Here is a 23,381-nt window from a genome sequence, read left to right as displayed (position 1 = left end):
GCCGATCAATTAGAACTTACATATTAATATATTCCTAAAATGGGCAGACTCCGCCGTATACGAATAATCCAAGCTTAGTCACCGACAGGTAAGAAGACTAGTTCGTTTCCAATAGATTTGATATTCGGAAGACTTCAGCCGTATTATTGCATCGCTAGGTATATCTCTTGGCTAATGTGTGCCGATAATATATAACAATTATAAGGGTGGCATGGCCAGTGCACATGGTGCATTCCATGCATTTAATTCCGCCTTGCGAGATAGCGAATGCAATGCCATCTTGATTGAAGATTATACCTAGTTACCGCTCATAAATGCCAGCTTATGGAGGTCTAAAGTTAGATACAGATGTTCGATCATGTTTGTCCGGACATACTATTCAGACATGTGGTTTCTTAACTGGGTTACCTATATTAATATAAGATATTCTGCCTATACGTGACACGGCAGGTCTACTATTAAGGTATAACCCTGTAATACCTAGCAATTAGGTCAGCTGGATAGTTCAGAACTCGACAATACTTTCTGATTACTGTTAAGCAGACAAAAAAAAAACAGGTAGTTAGTGTAAGCTCCTGTAAATCCTGATACAAAATGCACATCGATCCGGGGAGTCTCGTCTTTAAACTTATAAAGGTTTCAGATTATTCGGAATGATTTCGGAACGTGCCTATACACAGTAGACCGCCACAATCGAGCTCCGAACTTCTTAGCCTCGCAACTTACCTCCGTGACCTGGATAAGGGTGAATTAGGCAGAATACCTACGCGATGGGTAAAAGCGATGGCCCCCGACTTTTAAACATTTTTCAACTAGGTTTTTTTGTTTCGCTGTCACCCTGATTGACTTAGTTGGGGAAAGATATTAGAAGATGCCACGGCACTGGAGATCAATAGCGAACTAAAATATTGGATTTTGCCTCAACACAGTGCCGGAGTGTTTCGCATATCCCATGGCCACGCTTCCGGCCTCAAGCCTTGCGCGGTACATATATTGACCCTTCGGTCGAGCTCTCCCGGTTCTTTGGATAGGGATTCTCTTTTAGCATGCGGCAAAATTCGTTCCGGCAGTCCGCTAAATAATCCGGAAAAATTGTTTAAGTTCGTGGGGACATTCTCCACCAAACACGTTGGCTAAGGGCCCAAGGCCGGTCTTGGGGGAATTCGAAGGCGATAGAAAGAAAAAATATATAATAATAATAAGGATGATTCGATTCAAAAGGGACCACATTGCCTGTACTATTATTGGCCGTTTGATTTTTCCTTTTAGTTTCGGTAGAAGCAGGTCGGGACCTGGCATCGTGGGGTTCCTTATTCCTGCCAGGGTAGGGCTTTTTGGTCCAAGTTCGGCATGGCACCGGCTTCTGTTGAAGAGAAATAGTCCAGGAAGAGGGGCAGGAAAGCTTCATTTCTGTGAAATATGTCAGCTGAGCTGCTCGTTATGGTATTCGGAACTCCCATTGATCGGACGACCATGACGGCTAAGGGCCAATATAGGTAGCTATAACTCGTCTCGGCAGAGTTTGCTGTCCAATGTGAGCACGGGATTAAGAGTCGCTAAAGGATGTTAGCCGTCAGGACCATGCTCGTGGTTAACTAGCCTAACCTGCGCAAAGATCGTATTTTGGCAAGCCAAAAAGGTGGGGGAATTCAGGCTAAATGTGGGTAATTGCGGACGTCGACGCACCTGCGCCGTTGCATCACTCCCGCCTCCAATTGACAATCGAATACGTTTCGTTTGTTTCTCTCTCCCCACTTTTTTTTACTTCGGTGCCTCTGATCGTTACAGGCTGTTGCAACCTAGGGAGGTTTCAATTCTGCTAGTGTGCAGAATGCGCAGAACCAGTATACTAGTGTGATATGTATCTAGATATCATCTAGCATCCGGGGGGTGCCAGTGCACGGCGGCTGCAGGTGTCAAGCAGGAAGCAGGAAGCAGGAAGCAGGAAGCAGGAAGCAGGAAGCAGGAAGCAGGAAGCACAGCTGTATACATGAACATTACAGCGGGAATGCGTAGGGACCCTGGAGGAAGCCAGTCGGAGACATTCATTCATATGCATTTGATCAATTGATTCATTCGATCGAGAGTATGCACCGGCTTGATAAGCAATCTATCGGGATATATCCACAATCATGGCGATGACAATGCAATGCAATGACAATGGCAGTGCCCGAGCTCGATATCAATGAGCAGCTATAGTGTGCTAACCATGGGCCCTGTTGTAAGAAACAGCGTTAGTGAATGCCGAAGCCCATACGGAGCAGCAAGAGGAGAAAGATTTTTGCGGTTGAATCTAAATTAAAATCAATTAAATTACCCTTAAGGATAGCACGCGCATTAGCCATCCGCCATGCCGCCGCTCATCAAGACAGTTGCTTTTGCTCGAGACTTAAAAGGCTAGCCAATAAGACATTAGTCCAGGGTAAAGGTAAAGATCTTGCGGTGGTTGGCTTTGCTTTGCTTTGCTGGTGGCCATTCTGCATGGATATATAAAGCTCTCAAGATGCTACTTTTCCCAGCCCGATTAAACTTCAGAGCTCCTCGATCTTTCAAACTCCCAACGACCCGTTTACTATTCCAAACCACCGTTCGTGTTCATATTCAACCTCAAATTGTAGATATCAATAGACCTCGATTCTATACCATTGCTGCAAAAATGTCTGACGGACAGTGGACTTCGTATGTCTTTTTCTCTACTATCCCCATCCTGCTTTTTGGATCGATGTTTTCATTCCCTCCTCGCCTCGTTAGGACGAGATGTCGATGTTCTCCTCCTTTCTTTCTTTCTTTCTTTCTTTCTTTCTCTCTTTCTTTCTTTCTTTCGTTCATGAGTTTTTGACGCTAACGCTCTGTGCTCACCAGTTTATCCTACACACTCAACACCGGCGACAAGATCCCAGCCGTCGGTTTGGGAACCTGGCAATCCAAGCCAGGTGAAGTCAGAAATGCTGTTGCCGCCGCCTTGAGGGCCGGCTACAGACACATCGACACGTATGTTCCACTTCTACTTCGTATGCGATTATGTATATGTTCATCTGGGGGATATAGCGCTAATTACGTCACATCTCAGTGCTCTCGCCTACGGCAACGAGCGAGAAGTCGGTTTGGGAATCAAGGACTCCGGCGTTCCACGTGAGGAGATCTGGATCACCACCAAGCTCGATAACACATGGCACAAGCACGTTAAGGAGGGTCTCGCCTCCAGCTTGAACAGCTTGGGTGTCGAATATATCGACCTCTACCTTATGCACTGGCCATGCTCCACCGCCCCATCTGAGGAGGGCAACCCAGCTTCTGCTCCCGCCGACCCTCCCGTCGCTTACACCGATGTCGACTACCTTGATGCCTGGGCTGAATTGGAGAAGCTTCCAAAGTCCCAGGTCAGGAACGTTGGTGTTTCCAACTTTGATATCACACAGCTCAACAGGCTGCTAAGGCACGCCAAGGTCACCCCAGTATGTCACTAAAAACCCACCCCAAAAAACATAAAAATTATATATAAAAAAATAGAGTTACTCACAAATTTATCTTGATATAGGCCGTTAACCAGGTCGAACTCCACCCAAACAACCCCACTCACAGCCTCACCAAGTTCTGCGCTGAGAAGGGTATCCACGTTACCGGATACTCCATCCTCGGCTCCACCAACTCTCCTCTCGTCAAGGACCAAACCCTCGCTGGCATCGCCCAGAAGCACGGCAGGTCCATCCAGCAAGTTCTCCTCGCCTGGGGTCTCCAACATGGATACTCCGTTATCCCCAAGTCTGTCACCGAATCCCGCATTGTCTCCAACTTCCAGGTTGACGGCCTCGTCCTCACTGAGGACGACTTGAAGGCCCTTGACACCCTCAAGGACCGCTTCAAGGTTTGCGGTGACGACTGGCTCCCACACAAGATCTTCCTCGACCGCGCAGAGTAGAAGATTCATGTCTAATGAATTGCCTTTATTTTATTTTATTTTATCTTATTTACCTTAATTTCCTTAGTTGTTTTTGATGCTGGCGGTTGAACGATTAGTGAAAAAAACAAAATCCCATTCATGAGCTATTCTACGCTCATTTATTATACACAATCTACAGAAGGAGCCTTGAGCCATTTTGTCTCCCCCTCCTCTCTCGATGAATTTGGTTGCATTGGCTTGTTCTTTGGGGTTTCCTTGTCAACAATGCTTTCCAATTCTCGAGAGTAATATTTGGTTCTTGCTTTTTGATACTCTCCCTTCCGCCTCCCTCCTTTTTTTTTTGTGTATAGTCTTCCAAATTTGGGACTTTTCCTTTCGTCCTCCACCCAACTTTTTCCTTATAACCTTCCTTTAAGCAGATGTTTTGTTTTCCTATATAGATTCTTCGAAATTTCAGGAAACGATGAAGAATGATGAAAAAAAAAAGAGAGAACACACAAACAAATCCCCATGTAACACAATTATATCTGAACACACACAAGAGAGAAACACAGACAGACACAGAACCAGCAAAGTATTGAAAAGAGAAACAGAAAACGAATGAATACAGACAATAATCGGTATTATTCCCAATTTTGATCGTCCGGACGCCCCGTTATATAAACCAATTGCCTTCTTTTCCCATAACCGTAGTGCACTTTGGATTCTACAACGAGGCGCGAGGATTCTTCTAGTAAAAGTGGCTTCGTAGACTCGTCTATTTCGAGGGTTTAAGTAGATGTCTAAACGTTTAGTATAGCTTGAGAGAAATTGGTTAAAGCCCCTTCTCCTTTACTTGTGCCGATGTAGCAGCGTAATTGCCAATCTGCAGTTCTCCTGATAGAGGACTAGTGTTCGTCTAAACTGTTTTAACCTAAGCATTAGATTTGACTTATCCGCTAGCTACATGAAATAAACAAATACTAGTAATCTAACTAGAAAAGTTTTTTGCTAAGCTTTCCATCGAAAAGCAGGATCGTCTACGTAAGCAAGTTGTTTCCGATGGTGTAATACTTGGAGGACGGATTGCCTCCGAAAAGATCACTACAGAATTTGAAACCCCCCCAGTCCAAATGCAAACTCGTGGTAATTTAGCCTGAATTTAAGAGAGCTTCGAGAAGAATCCTTCAAGCTAAGCGGAAAAGAAGCTTGAGTCTTTACTAGTCTTTTAGTACTTAGTTGAGCGGGGCTCGCTCGGGTTGATAATGTCCCTTGAAGCGAAGGAAGCCGACATGGTGGGGGATCATGGCAAGGATGAACTTTGCCATCCAATCGAAATCAAATACGACCCTGTAACCTGTGGATTTCTTTCTTGTCGTTTTAGTGGCTCAGGCCTCCCATAGAAGGAGAATAGGAATCATGATGAAAATTTTTTGAAAAAAGGCTTCTTTCTCTCGTCCAATCTGTTGAAACGCCTCATGCAAGTTATCCGAAAGAGTATCGTATATATGCATACCCGCGGTTCAAATTTTTTTTTTAAAGTTGCTCGTGGGAAAATAGGCTGAGGTGGTGCATAACATTGAGAGAGGGATGGAATTATGAAACTCGTATCCTTATTTGGGAGACGACGGCCTATCTAGTAATACAACTTTGAAGATATGCGAATTGCGTTGTAGATTGTTGGATAAATTCGGCTTCATGATGACAGTGCGTCGTGTATACAGTTTACGAACCGTCTTGGCCATCTGTCCGATAGGCCGTCTATATATGCTGCAATGCCATGTCAGCAGTGTCTAGAATGCATTGGGTTCCTGAGAATCATAAAAGATCATTCGATATGCAATTACTCGGACCGCGTCCCGCATGTCTATATGTTCAATGTATCTCCATTATCCCACTCGAGCGCGAGTTCGAGTCATGATCAAGAGACATTCGTCATACCCATCATCATCCAAGACGAATATATGACATATTATTCAGGCTATATTATGATTATAGAAAACTTCCAAAGAACATCCTTAGCCATCTCCATGCCCACCAAGGGCCCGTGTTCGGCTCTAGCTCCGCTTTCAATTCGACAGTGATCAAACACTCAGCTGCCTTCTTCTCATGCTTGATCTTCAGCATCTGTTGCTTGATATCATAATCCAACTCCATGTATCCCTGATCTTTTTTGTAAGTAAATGGCGCATCATCGGCTGCACTGATTTTATGAGTATTTTCTTCCAATATGACTTTATCCGCTCCTACTACGGACCACGTCAGAGTAACTTCTCGTCGCATATAATGGTAAACCGGGACGAATATCTCAGTAGTCCTTGAAATCTCCGTATCGCCGTTGGAAGCAGAATATGTCATCTTATAAATAGCTTCATGTGCATCAAACTCCGCATTCTTTGGGTCTCCAGCCGTCTTTGGAGCATACGGCCGTACCCACGATCCAGTAGCTCGACAACCTTTGTACAACTCTCCGAACATTCGTCCACGGGTAAGTATATGTCCATTGTCATTGACTGGTGGTAGAGGACTTTGCTTTGAAGGGTCGAAAGGTACTTCAGTCATAGCTGGGTCTCGGGTGACAACAGAAAAGTCTTCACTGTTCCAACCATCACCGCAGGCGAATGGTGCACCGAGGGTGCCATCTGCGTTACGAAGGCAGTCGGTTTCGAGAGATAGGGTCCAGAGGGTCCAGTTCATCATCAGCCTCTCCATAGCACCGCAAATGGCATTCATCATCACCAATTGGGTGTGCATATTTCCGTCTTCATAGGCGGATTGGTTGTTCATATCAAAAGGAATGCCGGTTTCTCCAATCATCAACGGAGTTGGGGTGTTCTTGATCTTATTCACAGCCGTATCGACATCTTGAGTTTCTGGATGAGGAGGTCTAAAGACAGCGAGCTGTTCGACACGGGTAGCGAACTGAGCGGTATAGTTATCCTTGAGGCCTGATTTTCCATAGAATGTAAGTGATCCCATCTCACGAGAGCCCTGTAATTGCATAAATTAGTTCAAGGACCATTAGCGGAAGAGCGGGGTCTGTTTGTTCTACCTTTGCGAGCTCCGTAACATTGAAGTTTACAGTGTACCAGAGAGCCTTCTCATACAGCACTCGGATATCGTACCAATGAGGTGCATACACTAGGTTGTCATGCGTCGCGATCTCATCGGATAGCCCTGTTGCCGACGAAAATCCAGCATCCCCACCTGGTGGAAGATGGATATGTGGTTTGAAGGTTGGTGGATCAAGATTTGGAATCGGTTCTACGAACATCCAGTCGGAGGCCTTGCCGCCTTCCAAGGCTTTCTTGATTGCAGCCTGGTATTGCCGAACGAACGGGACATAATAATCTGTCAGGGCTGTTAGCTACAATATATCTTATAGTCAGGATGTTCGAATTTTGGGCAATACCTCTTTCGAAATTAACAGGTTCTCCCGTATCATGCTCGTTCCTGAAGTAAGTATACCCTTTCTCACCCAGTACAGGATTTCCTTTGGAATCCAACTTATAGACTCCAAGATCTTTCCAAATGTCTGGCCCCACCCAAGCCTTATGATGCTTGCTATTCAGGGCAACCTCAGGATACATCGGCCGAACCGACGGACCAGGCCACGACCGACGGTATATATAAACATCTTCGACCCTCGCGCCCCCTGCTAGGGCCATCCCTTGTATTGCATTTGGCATATATCCCAAATGCAAATAGACATTCTCGTTGAACTCTGTGAGGGCGAAGAGACCGATATATCCCGGGACTGGCTCATTGATAGGGTCAAATCCAATGATGTTATCCAAGTGCTTCAACCGGAAAGCCAAACGAGCATACGCATTGCAGTATGCTCTTCGTAAAACGGTTCCCACGTTTTCTCCTTCAGGTGTAAGACAATTCGGTGCCCATTTCTCACCCCCAAAGAAGAGCGTGAACATGGTAAGCACAGCAAACTTGCCATAGTTCGTGGGCCATAATCGGTCGGAAGGCGATTTGAACGGCTTCTCTTCCTTCGGTGCGGCTTCGGATTCTGGGGTATAAAGGGCTGCGGCGCCGGTTGCTCTAAATTTCTTAGGATCCAGACCAGCAAGCTTGAAAGTCCATTGGGGAGCGCCAGAACCGCCCGAGAAACGAGACCACTATGATAAAGAGAAATCAGAACGACATTCCAAAATTATGATCCCGACCTACACATACCGTATCTTGGTGACCATCAATGAAGACTGTGACGCCATGTTCACGAGCCTTTTCTAGAACGGCGACAATGTAGTCTATGTATTCCTCGTCGTATTCACCCCTGTCATTCGCGAAGTTTAGGCATAAGGTTATCCCAATGGCATCATTTGTATCACGTACAGCTTCTTGGGCTCCAATGCTTCCCAAACTACGAGGAACCTAACAACATTGACTCCCCATTTCGCCATCCGCCTAAACCATTCGTCTGCTCTCTCAATGGTGCGAAACGGCCGGCCGACATAGCTGACCTTATCGCTATCGTAGAACTCGGCGGTTCCGACTACCGGGGCGTTCTTTGGAAATTTCGCCGTGGCTTCGACATTCAGACCACGTAGCAGGATATGTCGACCATGTTCATCGCAGAAGGAATCTAAACGTGGATGGCTACGAAGTTTGCGAGTGGGGCCAGCAGCGCAAGCGGGAGCGGTGATGAAGGACTCGTCCATTGCGCGAAGATGTAATACAATTGCAAGAGATTGAAAGCTAAGCTGAGGTAATTGTAGAATGAGAAAGAGCGCTACATCATGGGAAGAGGCTTTATTGATAGCTACAAATCGGCCGCGGCCCTCGCGGGATGCGAGAAGCTAAACCCTGAGATGCAATGTATACGTAAAGAGGTCTTGGCTGCGGCATGGAATACGTTGAACGTGAAGATACCGGCGGTTCTTACTGGTTTGAACCAGAGCTAGTTAGCGAGAACGAGAACTCGGACCCGACAACGTCATGTTTGGATACTATAACGCCTATGCTATCAATTATGATTCTGGTCGCGTGCAATCAAGATCTACTTTGCTTCTTTGAAGCTACAGAGCGGGTTCATCAAGATGCTATGCATAGTATACACCGGGATGGGGAGATTTCTCGTCCTCCAAGGATATGGTGTTGAGAGTAAAACTGTTTTGTTAGGCAGCTTAGCTAGTTCGGCCAGGACTTGCAGTTGACATGAAGACCTCGCAAAAACAGCCCACGCGCATGGCATGTCAACATCACGACCGCAAGTCAATTGCTATCCACTGAAGCATAGGCTATGATTTTTAGAAGAGTCTTCTTCATGTTCCATCATATCCGATCGAAATTAAAGCGAAAATCTATACGAACTATGGCAGAGTCTATGGATATTAGGGGAGTGTGCAAACCCGGATATCCTGGATTCCTCTACATCGAAGGTGAAGACTCTTCAATCCGTCTATATGTGAAGGAAATCAAGCGTATGAAATGGCAGTCTGTCGAAGTCAGACGTAACGTGCAGGAGACCATCCCCGATGACGTTTGCAAGAATAAATCCTGCAAAAAAGAAACGGGACGGCTGGGAGGTCCTTTTACGGTCATCGAGGTTGATACTTCGGAAGAAATGAGTAAAATTCTAAGAGCAGCTGGGCTCGGGGAGTTTCTACGCAAGGCTATGACCGGGTCGCATGATTAAACAAGCGGTAGGTCACGGAGAGTATGATGGGCGGCACACAGGTACCAATACCAATGCAACTTGGCAGGTAACATCTTCAAATGCATATGTTGGGTTATAAAGTGACTTTTGGGTCGGTAAAACGCTCATGAAAAGAAATCTATATAAAAGTATGTACATGGTCAGATCGACTAACGATGAGTCTAGCGTTAAATCCGGAACTCTAGCTGCAGCCAATCATTGCAAAATCGGGAACTACGACTTGCAACTATAACTACTGCATTTCATTGATTCTGGTATTCACCAGGACACCCAAACTGGGTATGGGAACCCCCTTGGACAATATGTGCCGCTTCAATCCAATGGGGTCCAGTCTTAAACTTGGATTGAGCACAAGTTCACTTGCAAGAACACCAGCAACAGCTGGGGCAGCTAATGACGTCCCAAAGGCTTGTTGAATCCCTCCGTCAGCTATTGTAGTGAGGGTCCAGCCTGGGGCGTATATGTCTACACAGGATCCGTTGTTGGAAAAGTAAGCTTTTCCATCAGATATATTACTGGCACCCACACTTATAATACTTTGAGTTTGCGGGTTCTGGTTTGCAGCAGACGGCCAGTGATCACAAGCATCCTTGTTATCGTTCCCAGCCGATGCAACGATATGAACACCTGCCTGGACCAAAGCGGTCAGATTCCCAAATTCCAAAGAGGATCGGTACATCTTGTAAGATCCGAAGGACATATTGATGACAGACCCCGCAAACCCCGGCAAGTCCCGACGTCTTTGGTGGTTCAAAAGAACTTGGGCGAGACATCGACTTGTCCTATTTCCGTTACCCATCTCACATCTTAAACCCCATATGTTGGCGTTCTTAGCTACACCGTATGGGTCACTGCCAATTACACCAGCAACCATCGTCCCGTGGTCGCTTACATCGTTATTGTCGTCTTTAAAGTCGTTATATAACATTTTCGCTCGTCCTTCAAATTCGGGGTGGGTGACGTTAACGCCACCGTCGATAACATAAACATCGACACCTTGGCCAGATGACTGATCATATTGGTATCTGAATGCCATTTCGCGGGATTTGGGTCTGATCTCTAGAGGGATTGGGTCTGGGCTCGAAATTCGTTGAAGGCCCCATGGCGCATTTGGTTGTTCAACTATTGTTACCGTCTGCGGCTGCTGTCGTTTCTCGGAAACTAATGGAGCCGCGAGGGCGACGGATATCGTCGTTATGAAAACGAGAAGTGATAGTTCTTGCATTTTGCAAGTTCTATTAAGCATAGAAAATAATATTTATATTAGTATTGTATTAATCTGGATTGTGTATTACGAAAAAATAGACTGGAAAAGCACTTCACTTAAAGAATTAAGTCCTGGGCCAGTCATTTCTTCTAGAAGCCTTTTTTCAGGCCACTCAGAAGCCACATCATATGTTGCTACAAGAAGTACCCGCGAGCAGGTGGTTTTCTGAATTTTTAGAAAACATTTGGTCTTCCTGCGAGTCTTCTCTTCAGTTTCGTATATCCTCGACACAAAACGAGGCTTATGTTGAAACCAGTCTCAGGGTCAAACGCTAGCAATATATCATATTCGGAAAGGTCCCAGACCATTCTCATGCCGTCAGATTCAGAATCCAATAGTCGCAATATGAATAATACACATGTAGTTAATTTGATTATTATATATATGGAGAACTAAGTTAAAACCCTTCGAAATCCTCAAACCCCATTACCCCGAGATCGAGATCCCTAAATTCCCCAACTTGAATCTGTGGCTTAAGTATTCACGCCTGGGTCTAAGTTTCAAAATACCACACTCATAATTGTGTTGGACCCTCTTCGATACCCGAATTCCGGACATGCAATTGCGTTTCGAAATGAAATAGGTTTATGGATTGTCTAGTAGGTCAAAATAGACCATACGAAGCCATATATGTATATATATATAAAAGGATCTGGATATATCATCATGGGGGCGAAGCATATTTATTGTTGGCCGAGTGCTTCTAATACCTTAAGGCTATTGTCCCAACGCCCATCTACCTTTGCACCACAAAATGCCACAATTTATACAAATCCTAAGGTCTTCGACCAACATCGTTGAATGAATGAACGCGCCAGGAAAATCACCACAAGAAAAGTACTTTGTGCCGTTCGGTAAAAGTTCTAAATTTTGTTTCGGAGTATAGTATGTACTACTACTTTTGAACCTATGGTTGTCTCGTACCCAGACCTATGGATTCACCTGTAGAATTACAGATACATATCTATTGGCAAAAAGTTGATAAATGCGGTTCAAAACGAAGGTGGGTTCCCGGGTCTGGTTTACAAGACAATAGTCTAGCCTACGCCGAGATTTATGGGACGCTAGCCTCTTTGCTCAGGCGGTTCAAGTTCGCCCTGCATGAAGACAACCAACTAACAGAGAAGTGGGTGGACCATATATGATTTTGGACACCTGCAATCCGATTTAGTGGTTTCCGTCGAAGAATATGACCATTAGAATTATGTTATTTCCCTCGTTTCCCCCTCGTTTTTTGAAGAATATTCTTCTCGGGAATTTGTAACAAGATTCAGACAAATAATTTTATGACCTTCTCAAGTTCAGATCTCTCAGCCACTATAGGCTTAGCTTGAACGGGAACTTTATTGTGCTCCGTATCCTATTCAATGCAGAGTAACCCCTCCATGGCTACATCTGTTAATACCCCGAAGATGAGGTTTGAGGTCGACCTCTATATCGCGTCGCCTCTTCATTATTAATCGAGCCCTCATAACCACTTGACCTTGTTCTACTTCCATAGGGCGGCCTAGAAGCCGCAGGATACCCTGAGGCATAAGCTCTAGACCTAGGTACTCCATAATTCTGACCAAAACCCTGAGGTTGACTATGTCCCCCTTCTCTACCCCCAGTACTATCGTGGTCGTAGTAATTGGGAGGGTCTACACGGTCGTGGTGGTGGTGGCTGTGGCTACTGTATGGAGCCGGCGCTTGTTGCCTATGATCATGTGTGTTCGTCTCATACTCATCGCGTACATACTTAGGTGCTGGATCATATTTTTCATCTTCATCCTCATCCCCCTCAACTATTACTTTAGGCACCTGCTGTGTACGGCGGCTATTTAGTTTTCCTTTGAATAGTTTACCGAGACGGGAATATGGACCGAATATTCGGTCTTGAATTGCGTCGCCGAAATAAGCCCAGCATAGGGCAAACCCAAGGACGGCAATTGTAACTGGAATAGCTGTCGTCCAGAAAATCTTTTGGTCGCGGTCTATATCCCGAATATCTGTCGTGTTCATTCCGAAGAAACTGGTGACAAAGTTAAGAGGCAAAAACACGGTCGTCACAATTGTGAATACCATGATTGCCTTTCCATTGTCTTCTTCCTTCAGACTAAGGGCTTCTTCGACCTAAAATGCATTAAAAGGTTTCGTTAACCGCCGCTCTGCAGGCTGGTCTGCCATGTTTCGAGACTCAAACTTACGGAGTCGTAAAGATTGTTTGCTCTCTTGAGGTAGTCCTTCACATGGTCTTCCTCTTGACTGAAGAAATACTCTACACCTCCTCCCATTTTGCCGCGAGGAGGGCTATAGATAAGAGAGTCTCGTGATCGAGGTTCTTTCATATCTAGGGACCCTTTTGGATGTAGAAGCGTGTCTGCCGCCCAAAGTACCCTCGATTGGATTATCCGCACCTTATCGAAAGCGCCAACCTCCGCACCGAGATAGAGTATATCCTGAAGGATTCTTTGTTGCGGCCGATATTTAGCCTCAGTATCCTAGCTCATTTGTTAGTTCAGTTTCTATTGAACGATTTTAAAAATTTTTATTTTTATTTTATTTTATTTTTTATTTTTTATTTTATTTTTTTTTTTGGGGGGGGGTCGTCTTACTATATTCATTAACCTCTCACGATATATGCCCATTGGAGTTGATGCCCCTTCGACTTTTGTGATAGGCAGGCATATCAAACTCCGCAGAATGAAAGACACAACAGTTTCGGTACAAGCCTCTTCATATTTCATCTGATCCTTCGTTCGACCCGTTAAGATCATACACATAAGTTGGAATTTACCTTCCCTTAATCTTGATTTGCAAGTACTGAGCCTTTTGTCGACCTTTCTACGGACGGTAGCTACCTCGTAGTCCTTCTTAGAACTCGAGGATAAGCCGTTGTTCTTGGGCAGTATAACTACCACAGCGGCGAAAAGCATTGCCTCCGTAAATTGCAAGAAGGCTTCAAACAGAGCAGACGGGATTCTAAAACTTGGGTTCTCTATATTATCCCCTGCTACACCAGCCACGATGACTTGGATATGGCGATTGATGCCTTCTAACTTGAGAAGTATATCTGAAGGAAGCCCAGAAGTCCCATCTGAACCTGACACTAGATTATCATTAATCCCAACCTAAAAAAAAGTTAGTCTCAACTCTTGACAGAAAGGCTTTTATGGGTCACATCTATAACTGAGCCCCTTCTGAGAATTTGAGGGAAGAATGGCGATACTTACTGTTACTAGCTGCAGAATGCTATACCAAAGACGCTCAACCACTTGACCCTCCTTCCAATTCAACGGGATAAAGAAAGATATTATTTTTCGGCATACACCCAGTATTTTCTTCCGCTCAGTAATCAGGTCCAAAGTTTTACTTTTTTCGGGAGAATCCGTTAATAAAAGAGTGGTATTTTCAATGTCCATTATGGTTTTCTCGACCTCAATAGAATCACTCGAGTCACATGAGAGATACACACTGCGCACGGGTTCGGGTGTGGTTTCGAGTCTCCGGTGTAGTTCGTTCAAGATATTTTTGAGTATGCTATAGCTTTCGTCGCTCGCTTCGACTTCTGTTGGGGGGTTTTTCTTGAGGGTATTGCTGTTCCGGGATCCCCTCGAAGCCGACCTCTTTCGAGAAAGAAATTGCCTCTCGATAAGCTTGTTTTCGGCGGATGCTTTTGTTAGCCATTGGAACACCGGAAGCACCTTCGGTAGCTCTGGGGTAGTTTGCTTTTGATCTGTTATCTCTTTTTCTTTCGCCTTCTCCGTTGGCCGCTCGCTTGGTAAATAAAAGAAGATGGAATCGTGATCCTGCGGTTTTGTTGTTTCTGCTGTCTCGTGTTTAGATGCGGTCGGCGCTTCCCGAGAATATAAGGTTGAAGACTGCCTGACTGGCGAATACTGCCTACCAGACCTATTTTCCGGCTTCCATATATCACTCGATACTGCATCTGATAGGCCTCCAGAGGTATCATAATCCGAGCGGAAACTTGGTTGGCTGGGTAGAGATGATGCAAATGTAACTCGACGCCCCGCTCTCGCCAAGTTTTTTTTCCGTAACTCTATTTCTCCAGCTTCATAGCCCTTAAGCTTCTGCTCATGAATATCGTCACCCTCAGCGGATTCATCGGTGGGCCGAAAGCCCCTAGGCTCTGACATACCACCCGAACTCTCCCGGCCACGATAACCGCTACTTAGCGTCGTAGACTGATGGGTTGCCTGTGGTAAGGCTAGAGACCGGGGCCTAGGCACATCTTGCGATAACTCCCCTTCTTCCTCTTCTTCTTCAGAATCGGACTCTGAGGATACTGATAACGTCTCAGAATACTCGGTGACATAGATAGGCTCTTGTTTTGGCACTCTTGCTGGTGGTTGTGTAGAGGATTCTCTACTACTAACAAGACTTGAACCCGCTGGTTCGACCGATTCATCCCTTGTAGATGTGTTTGAACCAGGCTCTTTTTCATTCGGCCCTGGCGGCGCAGGTAAAGCTAAAGGGAACCGTCGGCGACGTCTCCATCGAGGGCTTTCACTATCCTCACTGCTATCCGCGATATCATGCCGCAATGGAGCATCATCCTCATCATCAACTTCAATGACCGTTGTTCCCAGCCGGCCCCTAGATTCTAGTGACGGGGCGCGGGGCGGTGGCTTTGGACTGCTACTTCGTTTTTGGTGGTTCAAAACCGCAGGTTGAGGACGTCCTCTGTTGCTTACGAAGGAGTCCTCTCTCCACAGGCCGTAATCACTACTCCAGCCATACGAATTATTTCTCGGTTCGATCGAGTCCGGAGGATCGTAGTAATTGCTGGTCGGCGGGCGGCGATAGGTATTCCCTGGCTCGGCTCCATACCCAAGCTTCGCCTCGTACTCAGATCCATCCGATCGAGATGGGACGGTTGCGCTTTCATAAAATCTAGATCGCATGTTCCCTGGTCGACGAGATCCCGTACTTACAGCTTCCGCTCTCCTCTCTGGGGTTTTCTATACATTTTTTTAGCTGTTTTCTTCATGCATATCGCATTGCTTAGGAATGGGAATTACTTCAAAATCTAAGTCGCTTGGCTGGCGGTGGATATTCCGTGGCGGTGGCATGCGCGGTCTCCGCGATGGTTTCCCTGAGTATGGAACAAGGCTGTAGGCATCGCCAGAAGGAGGAGGGGGGGGAGGGGCAGGAAGGAGACCAAGAGACCTAGAAGAGGGGGCGGAGATCATTTTCCTGGGCTTTAATTCCAATGTCAATCTGAAAAGCTTCAATCGAGTCTCCCCCAATTTTGCCGCCCAGTTTTGAGAGTTTAGAATTGTTCCATCTTTGCATGTTATCACCGCATCCTTTTCTTTGTAGTGTTCATATCTCGACGGACGCATGACTTTCTTCAATTCGGCTTGAAACTCCTGTCATTCGAAGGCTCGTCAGCAAACGGTAGAAGATATAGCAATAATATACAACATAACAGCTCTGCACGCGTCACTTACAAACCAGGTTTTACATTTCTCAGCTGGGAAGTAATGTGCCCCGTCAAAAGTAGTTCCTACACGAATTGTAACACCGTCATCCTGTTTGCCATCCTCAATTTCGATGCTGGGACCGGCAATATCCTCCAAAGTCGAAGGCGAATAGGTCACCAGAAGTTCTAGAAACCCATGATATCACCTTATTAGTTGACAGTTTTCCCCACCAAATTAGGCAAATACTTGTATATCTTCAATCCTTTTTTTCGTCGGGGTCAAGACACTCACTATCGTTTATTACAAGCACCCACGTTTGCACAACATGGATAGCTTGATCTTTCGGGACCAATTTACTAGAAAAACTAGCTTGTCTCTTATCCTCCTCAAGAGTAGACGACATATTTACCGTCGTTTGCATCAGTGGTCGAGGTGCATGATCCGCACTTTGAAAAGCCTTAGGTTGGCCTCTCAATATCGACGGAAGCTCGAGGGGTTGAAGCTTAAGGGTTGGAATAACAATAAAGGTAACCGCGCAGCATTCTTTCCCCGATTTCCCATCACATCGAATGGCCCCTTCTTCTAAGTACTTGCCATGTATATAGGTCCGTTCCATTTTATCTTTCACCTTCTCGAACAAGTCACAAAGGATGATTAAGTCGTGATCTTCCAGTCCAGGAATTCTTACAACTTGTTCCTTCATTTTTTAGATGTCAGTTAAATCTAACTCTGTAAATAAGGCACATCGACGAATCGACCAAGCCTAGGATTACAAGCTGCAAGATGTATTCTTACCTTAAACTCCTCTAAGTTTAACACCGGGTTTTGAAAATGACTAGTTTATATAATTAGTAGCTGCTTTTATCAGTTTAGAACAAGCCAGTCGCTATGATCTAGAATAAACCCACAACTCCACTTACATCCAACGAAATCTGAGGTCATCTAAACTCGTTTCTCTACCGCTAGGGTTTGCAGTAGCTGCTATAAGCTTGATTGTATCATCCTTAACCTCCGCGCGTATTGACCGTCTTGAAGAGATAATTCTCTTGGTTACGCACTTGATCGACTTCTGCGACTCCGGCTGCTGCCGATTCATTGTGAAAGCACGGCGATAGGTACTGTCCCCCGGGCCATTGGGGATATCCATTCCATGAAAAATATTTTTTAGTGGCGAACTTTCGTCTCCTGACGACTTCAGCGGGACATCGAACCACCAGGCATGGGGCCCAGGATTTAACACACGTGGTGGGGTTTCATCTTCGGATTCGCCGTCGGGTTTGAAGGAGTAATGTAGAATATCGTATTCGTCATCCGAACTAGTCGACCCCGATTCGTTGTCGTCTTCGCCGCCATCTAAAGATTTGCCTCGATATGTTAGTCAGTCTATACATGGACATGTATACATTTTCAGATCAAATAAGTTAGTAGTTAAAATTGAAAACACACCGAATGGCGGAGCGGCCGGTGCCTTCTCCAAAGCATTTCCTTTTATTTGCGTAACTTGCTCGTCGGTAACATTATAGACCACGAAGCTCGTTGCAGTTTCCTCAAATTCAAGTCCCGAGTCTAAAAGGCTTTGTCGAAGGTTTGGGTACCAGGCCTCCTTTTTGATAGACAGCGGCCCCCGTGTTTGCCCGTATCTGTGATCATTATAAACATCATCCAGCCCGAGATCTTGAATCCTCTCCCCTCCCCTCTCCCTTTCCCATTGTTGGCTCTCCATTGCTCTCAGCCGTGCTCTCTCCTCCTGTTCTCTTCTCTGGCGTAGTTCTCGCTGCCGGGCTATCTCCTCCAGTTCTCTCCGGCGCCGTTCTTCCGACTGCCGTTTTTCTTCCTCCCAAAGCCATTCTCCCGGCTTCTTTTCCGTCCGATCCTCCGCATAATCGCTATATAGCCTCTCACGTCGCGGACCCGGTGCTTCATTCTCACGGACTGGACTGTAATCTCTGCCACTCGTTTGATAACTCCAACTTCTTCGCGTCGACATGATACGAATTTCGCCCAATTATAAGCTCTAATCACAATCAAAAATTCTGCCAATTCCTCCAAGATGGTATAGCAAAAAACCGAATACCCTGAACAAATAAACTCGGACAATTGAACAAGAAGCTGACTGTATAGCTGTAGTCCCACCAGCGCTGAAAACTCGATGACCGAAGAAAATGAATGAGGGGAGAGAAAGCGCGTGCCGTAAAACATTTATTATAAATGAGCAAATGTCTATCGCCCGCTTAAGTATGGATGTGGACTTGATCAATCCTCGCCAATCCGAGGATTGGGGGGGTAGTGAATGCATGCGCATGCATGGTAGCTGAAGCCTTCAAGGATCTGGTGGTTGATTGAACTTTTGTGCAAGAGAAAAAAAATCCTTCCCTACGTACAATGCTCCAAGCTAACTAGAAGCATCTCATTGCAGTTACCTATATGCACGCTACGACGTGTAGCTGCGAGGCTCTGCAGCTCTGGGGTGCTCCAAGGTTCAAAATTGCGAACTCTTCGTTAGACCGTCGAGTCGCCTGCGCCTTCGAATCCGAGCGAGACAATGGATACCCCGCGTATTCTTTTCAGCCTCGTTCGTATCGACATGTATGGCGATGGAGCCTCACCGCCCTCCCAGGCTGATGAAATTCCTTCCCATATGCAAGGTTTGACGATTCCTTTCCCATGACACTGCAGGCCTGTGCCACCTGCATACATATTTTAGTGGCGCTTGGAATCAAAGCTTATCGAAAATATTGAAAACTTGGATTAAGCACTGGCAAACCCCGGCCTCGAAATTCCGCAACTGTGGATCATAATCAGGGTATTCGTGAGATCAGGAGAAATTTTGGTAAGGGTCCGGGTCCCGGAGAGATGCGTAACTAAGTAGATAGTGCTTTGACCCTTTCAAGGGTGACAAATAACAATCAGCTGTCAGTTGTGTTGGAGGAGGTTGGCGGTCACGTGGTCCGTGCCCTTCCAAAGAAAGCTTTCCCGCTCAAAGCTGAATTCCACCAACTTAACAACTCTCGAATCCATGGATTCAATAGGCAGCGATTTCTTCACCGACATTGGCGCTTCAAGCTCCAACCAAGCTCTACTCAAGCTCTACTTAGGCTTCTTCATGAAACGGTTACCATGAAGAATGATCTGAACAATGCATAATACCGTCTGTTTTCGAGGCAATCGCACCCGATTCGCCTTCGACAAAAGATTCTGGTACACCTCTGAATTGCTGTGAAAGCTGCCCCCCGCGACTTTGGTTAGCGTGCAATCAGATATCGGCCCAACCTGCTGTTCAAAAAGCCCTCATAGCAAGTTTACTCGACGGCGCTGTTCTCCGTCGACACTTTGGGAACAAAGCCAACAAGGCTAGGCCCAAAGAGCAATTCTGGCTGGGCCGGGCCCGACAAATGTTTCTAGATTCGTTTCAAACTTCCGCGACTTGCGGATAGACCCAAGAGTTTCCGGCACTTGCCATCCACATTTGGCCGTATTAACTTGAACCTTGCTTTATATGCACTGTGAAGCAAGCGAAACACATCCCACACAGCTACGGTCTGGAAGAAACCGAGCCTGGACCACGCTTTGAGCCCAAAGTTATTACGAACTCTACAGATTGAACCTTTGTTCCTGAAAGCATGTTTGATGTTTGGTGAGGGGAAACAAAGCCGGGGATATTTGGACACCGGGTGATATGTAGTAGGTTAAAAAAGGAACATCTTCCCCTTCTTACATCCCCTTCCACCCTTCTATTCCTTTGTACAGGCATTCTATCTTCAAGGGCACAAATACTATTTTCCCTATTTTCCTTAGCTACTTACAATCCATTCTGCATTTCCTCCCCCTTCGACAAAACCTGCATCTTTTCCCCATCATACATTCTTGCATACAGACCCGCAAGCATACCCGATATCAGCCTACCTAATCAGATCTTTCTTTGATCTCTAAACTTCACACCCGGGGATTTATTTTTATTCTGAAAATACCTTGTCATTTTGCGCATAAACTACCTGGTCTTATCAGTTACACCCGGACCTGCCTAAATTTCCTAACCAAATATGCCCATCACCCTTCGGCACATAACCGCCGATTCAACATGGTTAATCACCTTAACCTCACCTCATAACCCCCCATCACATGCACCTTTCAACATACTCGTAGACCCCTGGATTGTCGGTCCATCCGAGGTCTGGCACCCAAAGTTCGCGCAAAATCACCATACCACTCCATCTTCTATACAATCTCTCGAGGAGCTAGATCCCCAGCCGGATATTCTATTAATATCACAAACTAAATCGGACCACTGTAACGAAGCTACATGTCGACAGCTTTCCAAGGATGGGAGTCTACAAGTCTACACAGTACCTGGCGCGGATAGTATAGTTAAGAGTTGGAAGCACTTTAATCCAGAGAATGTGCATAGATTACGTCCGTTCACGAGTCGTAGAAGTGGACGGGTATCGCGGATTCCTATCTACAAGAACCCAGTTCCGAGTAAACCGGCCATGGACGAGTCGATTACAAGTACGAGCAGTGAGACAGAAAAGGATAAAAAAGATAAAGACGAAGATGACTACAGCTTCGAAACGGACCCTTCTATCGCAGCGATCGTCGAGCTCGCCTTCCTACCTGCTCTAAAACCATGGGAGATCCCGAGTATACATATCGGATTGGGGATAACATATACACCTACGCAGGACAAAAAACTCCCACCATCACCCCCACCGACCCCGCCATCAACTAATCTTCTTCATCCAACTGTCTCCGCGGCCCATCAAGTACCAAGCACCATCACCCTCTCCACAGTCCCTTCAAATCTATCTACATCTCCAGGCAACAAGTCCAACCCTACCAATACCACCCACCCGGACTCTCCAAACCGATTTCCTAAGAAACCAAACTCACCTTCTAAACCTTCCTCGAAGAAATCCACAAACCTAAAACAACCAGGTCCCAAAAACTCTTTGACAGACTCTCTCCTCTATACTCCACATGGAGTCCCTCCGTCAGCATTAACCCAGTATCTCTACTCTCTACCCTTACCACTAACCGCCTTCCTCCATTGCTTTGTAAAAGTCGATAATCCAAAATGGTTAGGCGGCACTGTATCCTCCGGACTTCCTAACGCTCTTAAGATCCTTGCAGAGGTTAAGAAGATCAGAGCGGAGCAAGCTCGGTTGGTTGAGGAGCCGATTAGTCCGAAAAGCAACTACTCTACGGAATACCCGCTCGGAGTCAAATATTTGGTGGCAACACACGATGAAGAAGTTAAACTAGAAGGGTTTTGCAGTCACTTTGTTAAGAAGATAAAATGGGACGTTAAGGAAGTCGACGATGAATTGAAGAAGGTGGCCGGTGATGAGGCTTTGGAAGGGAGAAGGAGCAAAGAGTTAAGTAGTAATGACACTGAAGATAAGATTGAGAGCTATGAAGATGCAGGGAATGTGAAGGCTTGGGACGGCCCTGCTGGCATCAAGTTATTAGACTTAGAAGTCGGAGAGAAGGCGGTATTGGTGTAGTTTATTGTAAATGTATATACTTACTTACACATATCATCGTTGTAATATTGCGCTTTCATTCAGTTCTGCTTGATGGCTTGACCAGTCCTATATATATTGTACAAAACACTTCTTGTCAAAATTTTGTTCTAGCCATGTGGTCATGGCCTGCATTCTATTTGCCAGTTTAGAATATTAATAACGTGTATAGTTAGTTCATTTATCTTGACGTTGCAAGTTTTCTCGAGAATTCCAAGTATCTAAATGTAATTCAATCAGTACAACTTTGCCTTATATTATATGCACTGCTATAGTACTAGTCTCACAAACAGCTACCTAGTAATCCATAGGATGACAAAGCAGTATATTGGTAACCAACATAGATTTGATTAACATTGTAGGTTAAAGCTATCCTAGAGAAATTCCTACTCCATACCATGACCCCAAACAGTCCAAGGTAAAACTCCAAGTAACAAATCACAAAGAAGAACGCTATAAATGATGTAAAAAGCCGGTTGAACGACCAAAGCACGAGAACGAACACCTAGATTCCCGGATGCGATAACCCCCCCTTGCCAATGAATTTATATATAGAAACGCCGGAAAGGAAAAGAAGAGGACCCAAGAAGTATGTGGAGAGAATCGAAAGCGATAAAAAAAAGGAAGTAACAAAGGAGACGAAAGTGGCGGTTGCGCCATAAAAGGGGAGATCGTAGAGACCGATTCCAAAGGTTTTAGAGAAAAAAATATACCCAAGAAAGAAAAGAGTGCTAGAAAAAGGTCGGACAATACAAGAGGATGAAGAACCCAGTGCCAAAACACATTCGTACGGTCAAGCCTAGCCTGAAACGGCCCCGATCGACTCTGCAGACAGTTTATTCCTATTGGGTCTCGTCCACCAGTCTTCCCATAATCCCGCCATAAGCCATAACTGTTGAGTTCCTTCCAAAGGCTTCATTCAAAATCGTAGCCGTGGCTTCGGCGCTAGCCCAGGTAACTGCCTGTACCTTGGCCAGCAGACCATAATCAATCATTGTCCTTGTCGCATGTGGCGTATGGTTCAATGTCTGAACGCCCAGGCACCATCCACCCCACATACACTCCTCGGCAACATCGAAGAGCTCTTGTGGTATCCCTCCCCACTTCGCGACTTCTTTGCATGCTCGGCCTAATAACCATAGCCAAGAGTGGGACATCCAACGAGTATAGGCGTCGACGAGGTACGCATGTAAGACAGAAGAAAGAGTAGCAGTGCTAGCCGGATCAAGGATGGAATTGATATATGGGGCGATACGAGAGAAGAATTGTGTGATCTTTATGGCCCGAAGAAGATGCTTCGTTAATGTTCGGTTGATGAGAAGTTGGTAGACGTTGTAGACTAGATATGGGAGGAGCGGGGCGACAAATGGGATGCCGATCGCGACAGCAGTCCCAGCTGCTGCGCTTGTGCCAGTGATTTTGGCTACTGGATCCATTATGTGTAGTGGGGTAGGATCGAGCTGGAAACTTTAATGTTGCGGTGACCGAAATGAGGTATATGAAAGATAAAGATATTTGTCAAAGTTGTTAAAAGCGTAAGTTGTTAATCCATGGTCTGGGCGGCTACTAAAGAGGAGGTATTGCGTATCGATAGCATGTTTAAGTCCAGAAGAGTGTC

At 45.7% G+C, this 23,381-nt stretch overlaps 7 protein-coding genes across 7 annotated transcripts; 3 read left to right on the top strand and 4 right to left on the bottom strand.

The window, feature by feature from the left end:
• Window positions 1-2,656: 2,656 nt before the first annotated feature.
• Window positions 2,657-3,919, top strand: AOL_s00173g144 (uncharacterized protein; the record flags this gene model as incomplete). The annotated part of the gene is made up of 4 exons (XM_011127886.1): window positions 2,657-2,679; window positions 2,863-2,991; window positions 3,071-3,455; window positions 3,539-3,919. 4 exons carry the CDS (start codon window positions 2,657-2,659, stop codon window positions 3,917-3,919), a joined length of 918 nt encoding a protein of 305 aa, XP_011126188.1.
• Window positions 3,920-5,872: 1,953 nt separating this feature from the next.
• AOL_s00173g143 (uncharacterized protein) lies at window positions 5,873-8,553 on the bottom strand (the record flags this gene model as incomplete). The annotated part of the gene is made up of 5 exons (XM_011127885.1): window positions 5,873-6,871; window positions 6,933-7,231; window positions 7,293-8,010; window positions 8,069-8,168; window positions 8,228-8,553. 5 exons carry the CDS (start codon window positions 8,551-8,553, stop codon window positions 5,873-5,875), a joined length of 2,442 nt encoding a protein of 813 aa, XP_011126187.1.
• Window positions 8,554-9,206: 653 nt separating this feature from the next.
• AOL_s00173g142 (uncharacterized protein) lies at window positions 9,207-9,530 on the top strand (the record flags this gene model as incomplete). The annotated part of the gene is made up of 1 exon (XM_011127884.1): window positions 9,207-9,530. The coding sequence occupies one exon, from the start codon at window positions 9,207-9,209 to the stop codon at window positions 9,528-9,530; it is 324 nt and encodes a 107-aa protein (XP_011126186.1).
• Window positions 9,531-9,783: 253 nt separating this feature from the next.
• On the bottom strand, window positions 9,784-10,776 carry AOL_s00173g141 (uncharacterized protein; the record flags this gene model as incomplete). Its single annotated transcript, XM_011127883.1, has 1 exon — window positions 9,784-10,776. One exon carries the CDS (start codon window positions 10,774-10,776, stop codon window positions 9,784-9,786), a length of 993 nt encoding a protein of 330 aa, XP_011126185.1.
• Window positions 10,777-12,216: 1,440 nt separating this feature from the next.
• Window positions 12,217-18,231, bottom strand: AOL_s00173g140 (uncharacterized protein; the record flags this gene model as incomplete). Its single annotated transcript, XM_011127882.1, has 10 exons — window positions 12,217-12,930; window positions 13,005-13,298; window positions 13,413-13,928; window positions 14,031-15,779; window positions 15,840-16,190; window positions 16,272-16,429; window positions 16,536-16,941; window positions 17,040-17,079; window positions 17,165-17,597; window positions 17,691-18,231. The coding sequence occupies 10 exons, from the start codon at window positions 18,229-18,231 to the stop codon at window positions 12,217-12,219; spliced, it is 5,202 nt and encodes a 1,733-aa protein (XP_011126184.1).
• A 2,053-nt stretch (window positions 18,232-20,284) lies between these two features.
• Window positions 20,285-21,745, top strand: AOL_s00173g139 (uncharacterized protein; the record flags this gene model as incomplete). Its single annotated transcript, XM_011127881.1, has 1 exon — window positions 20,285-21,745. One exon carries the CDS (start codon window positions 20,285-20,287, stop codon window positions 21,743-21,745), a length of 1,461 nt encoding a protein of 486 aa, XP_011126183.1.
• An 860-nt stretch (window positions 21,746-22,605) lies between these two features.
• Window positions 22,606-23,199, bottom strand: AOL_s00173g138 (uncharacterized protein; the record flags this gene model as incomplete). Its single annotated transcript, XM_011127880.1, has 1 exon — window positions 22,606-23,199. The coding sequence occupies one exon, from the start codon at window positions 23,197-23,199 to the stop codon at window positions 22,606-22,608; it is 594 nt and encodes a 197-aa protein (XP_011126182.1).
• Between the last annotated feature and the right edge of the window lie 182 nt (window positions 23,200-23,381).

Source organism: Orbilia oligospora (assembly GCF_000225545.1).
Source record: "Orbilia oligospora ATCC 24927 unplaced genomic scaffold scaffold00173, whole genome shotgun sequence".
Lineage (NCBI taxonomy): Eukaryota > Fungi > Ascomycota > Orbiliomycetes > Orbiliales > Orbiliaceae > Orbilia > Orbilia oligospora.
This window is presented reverse-complemented; position numbering and strand designations above follow the sequence as displayed.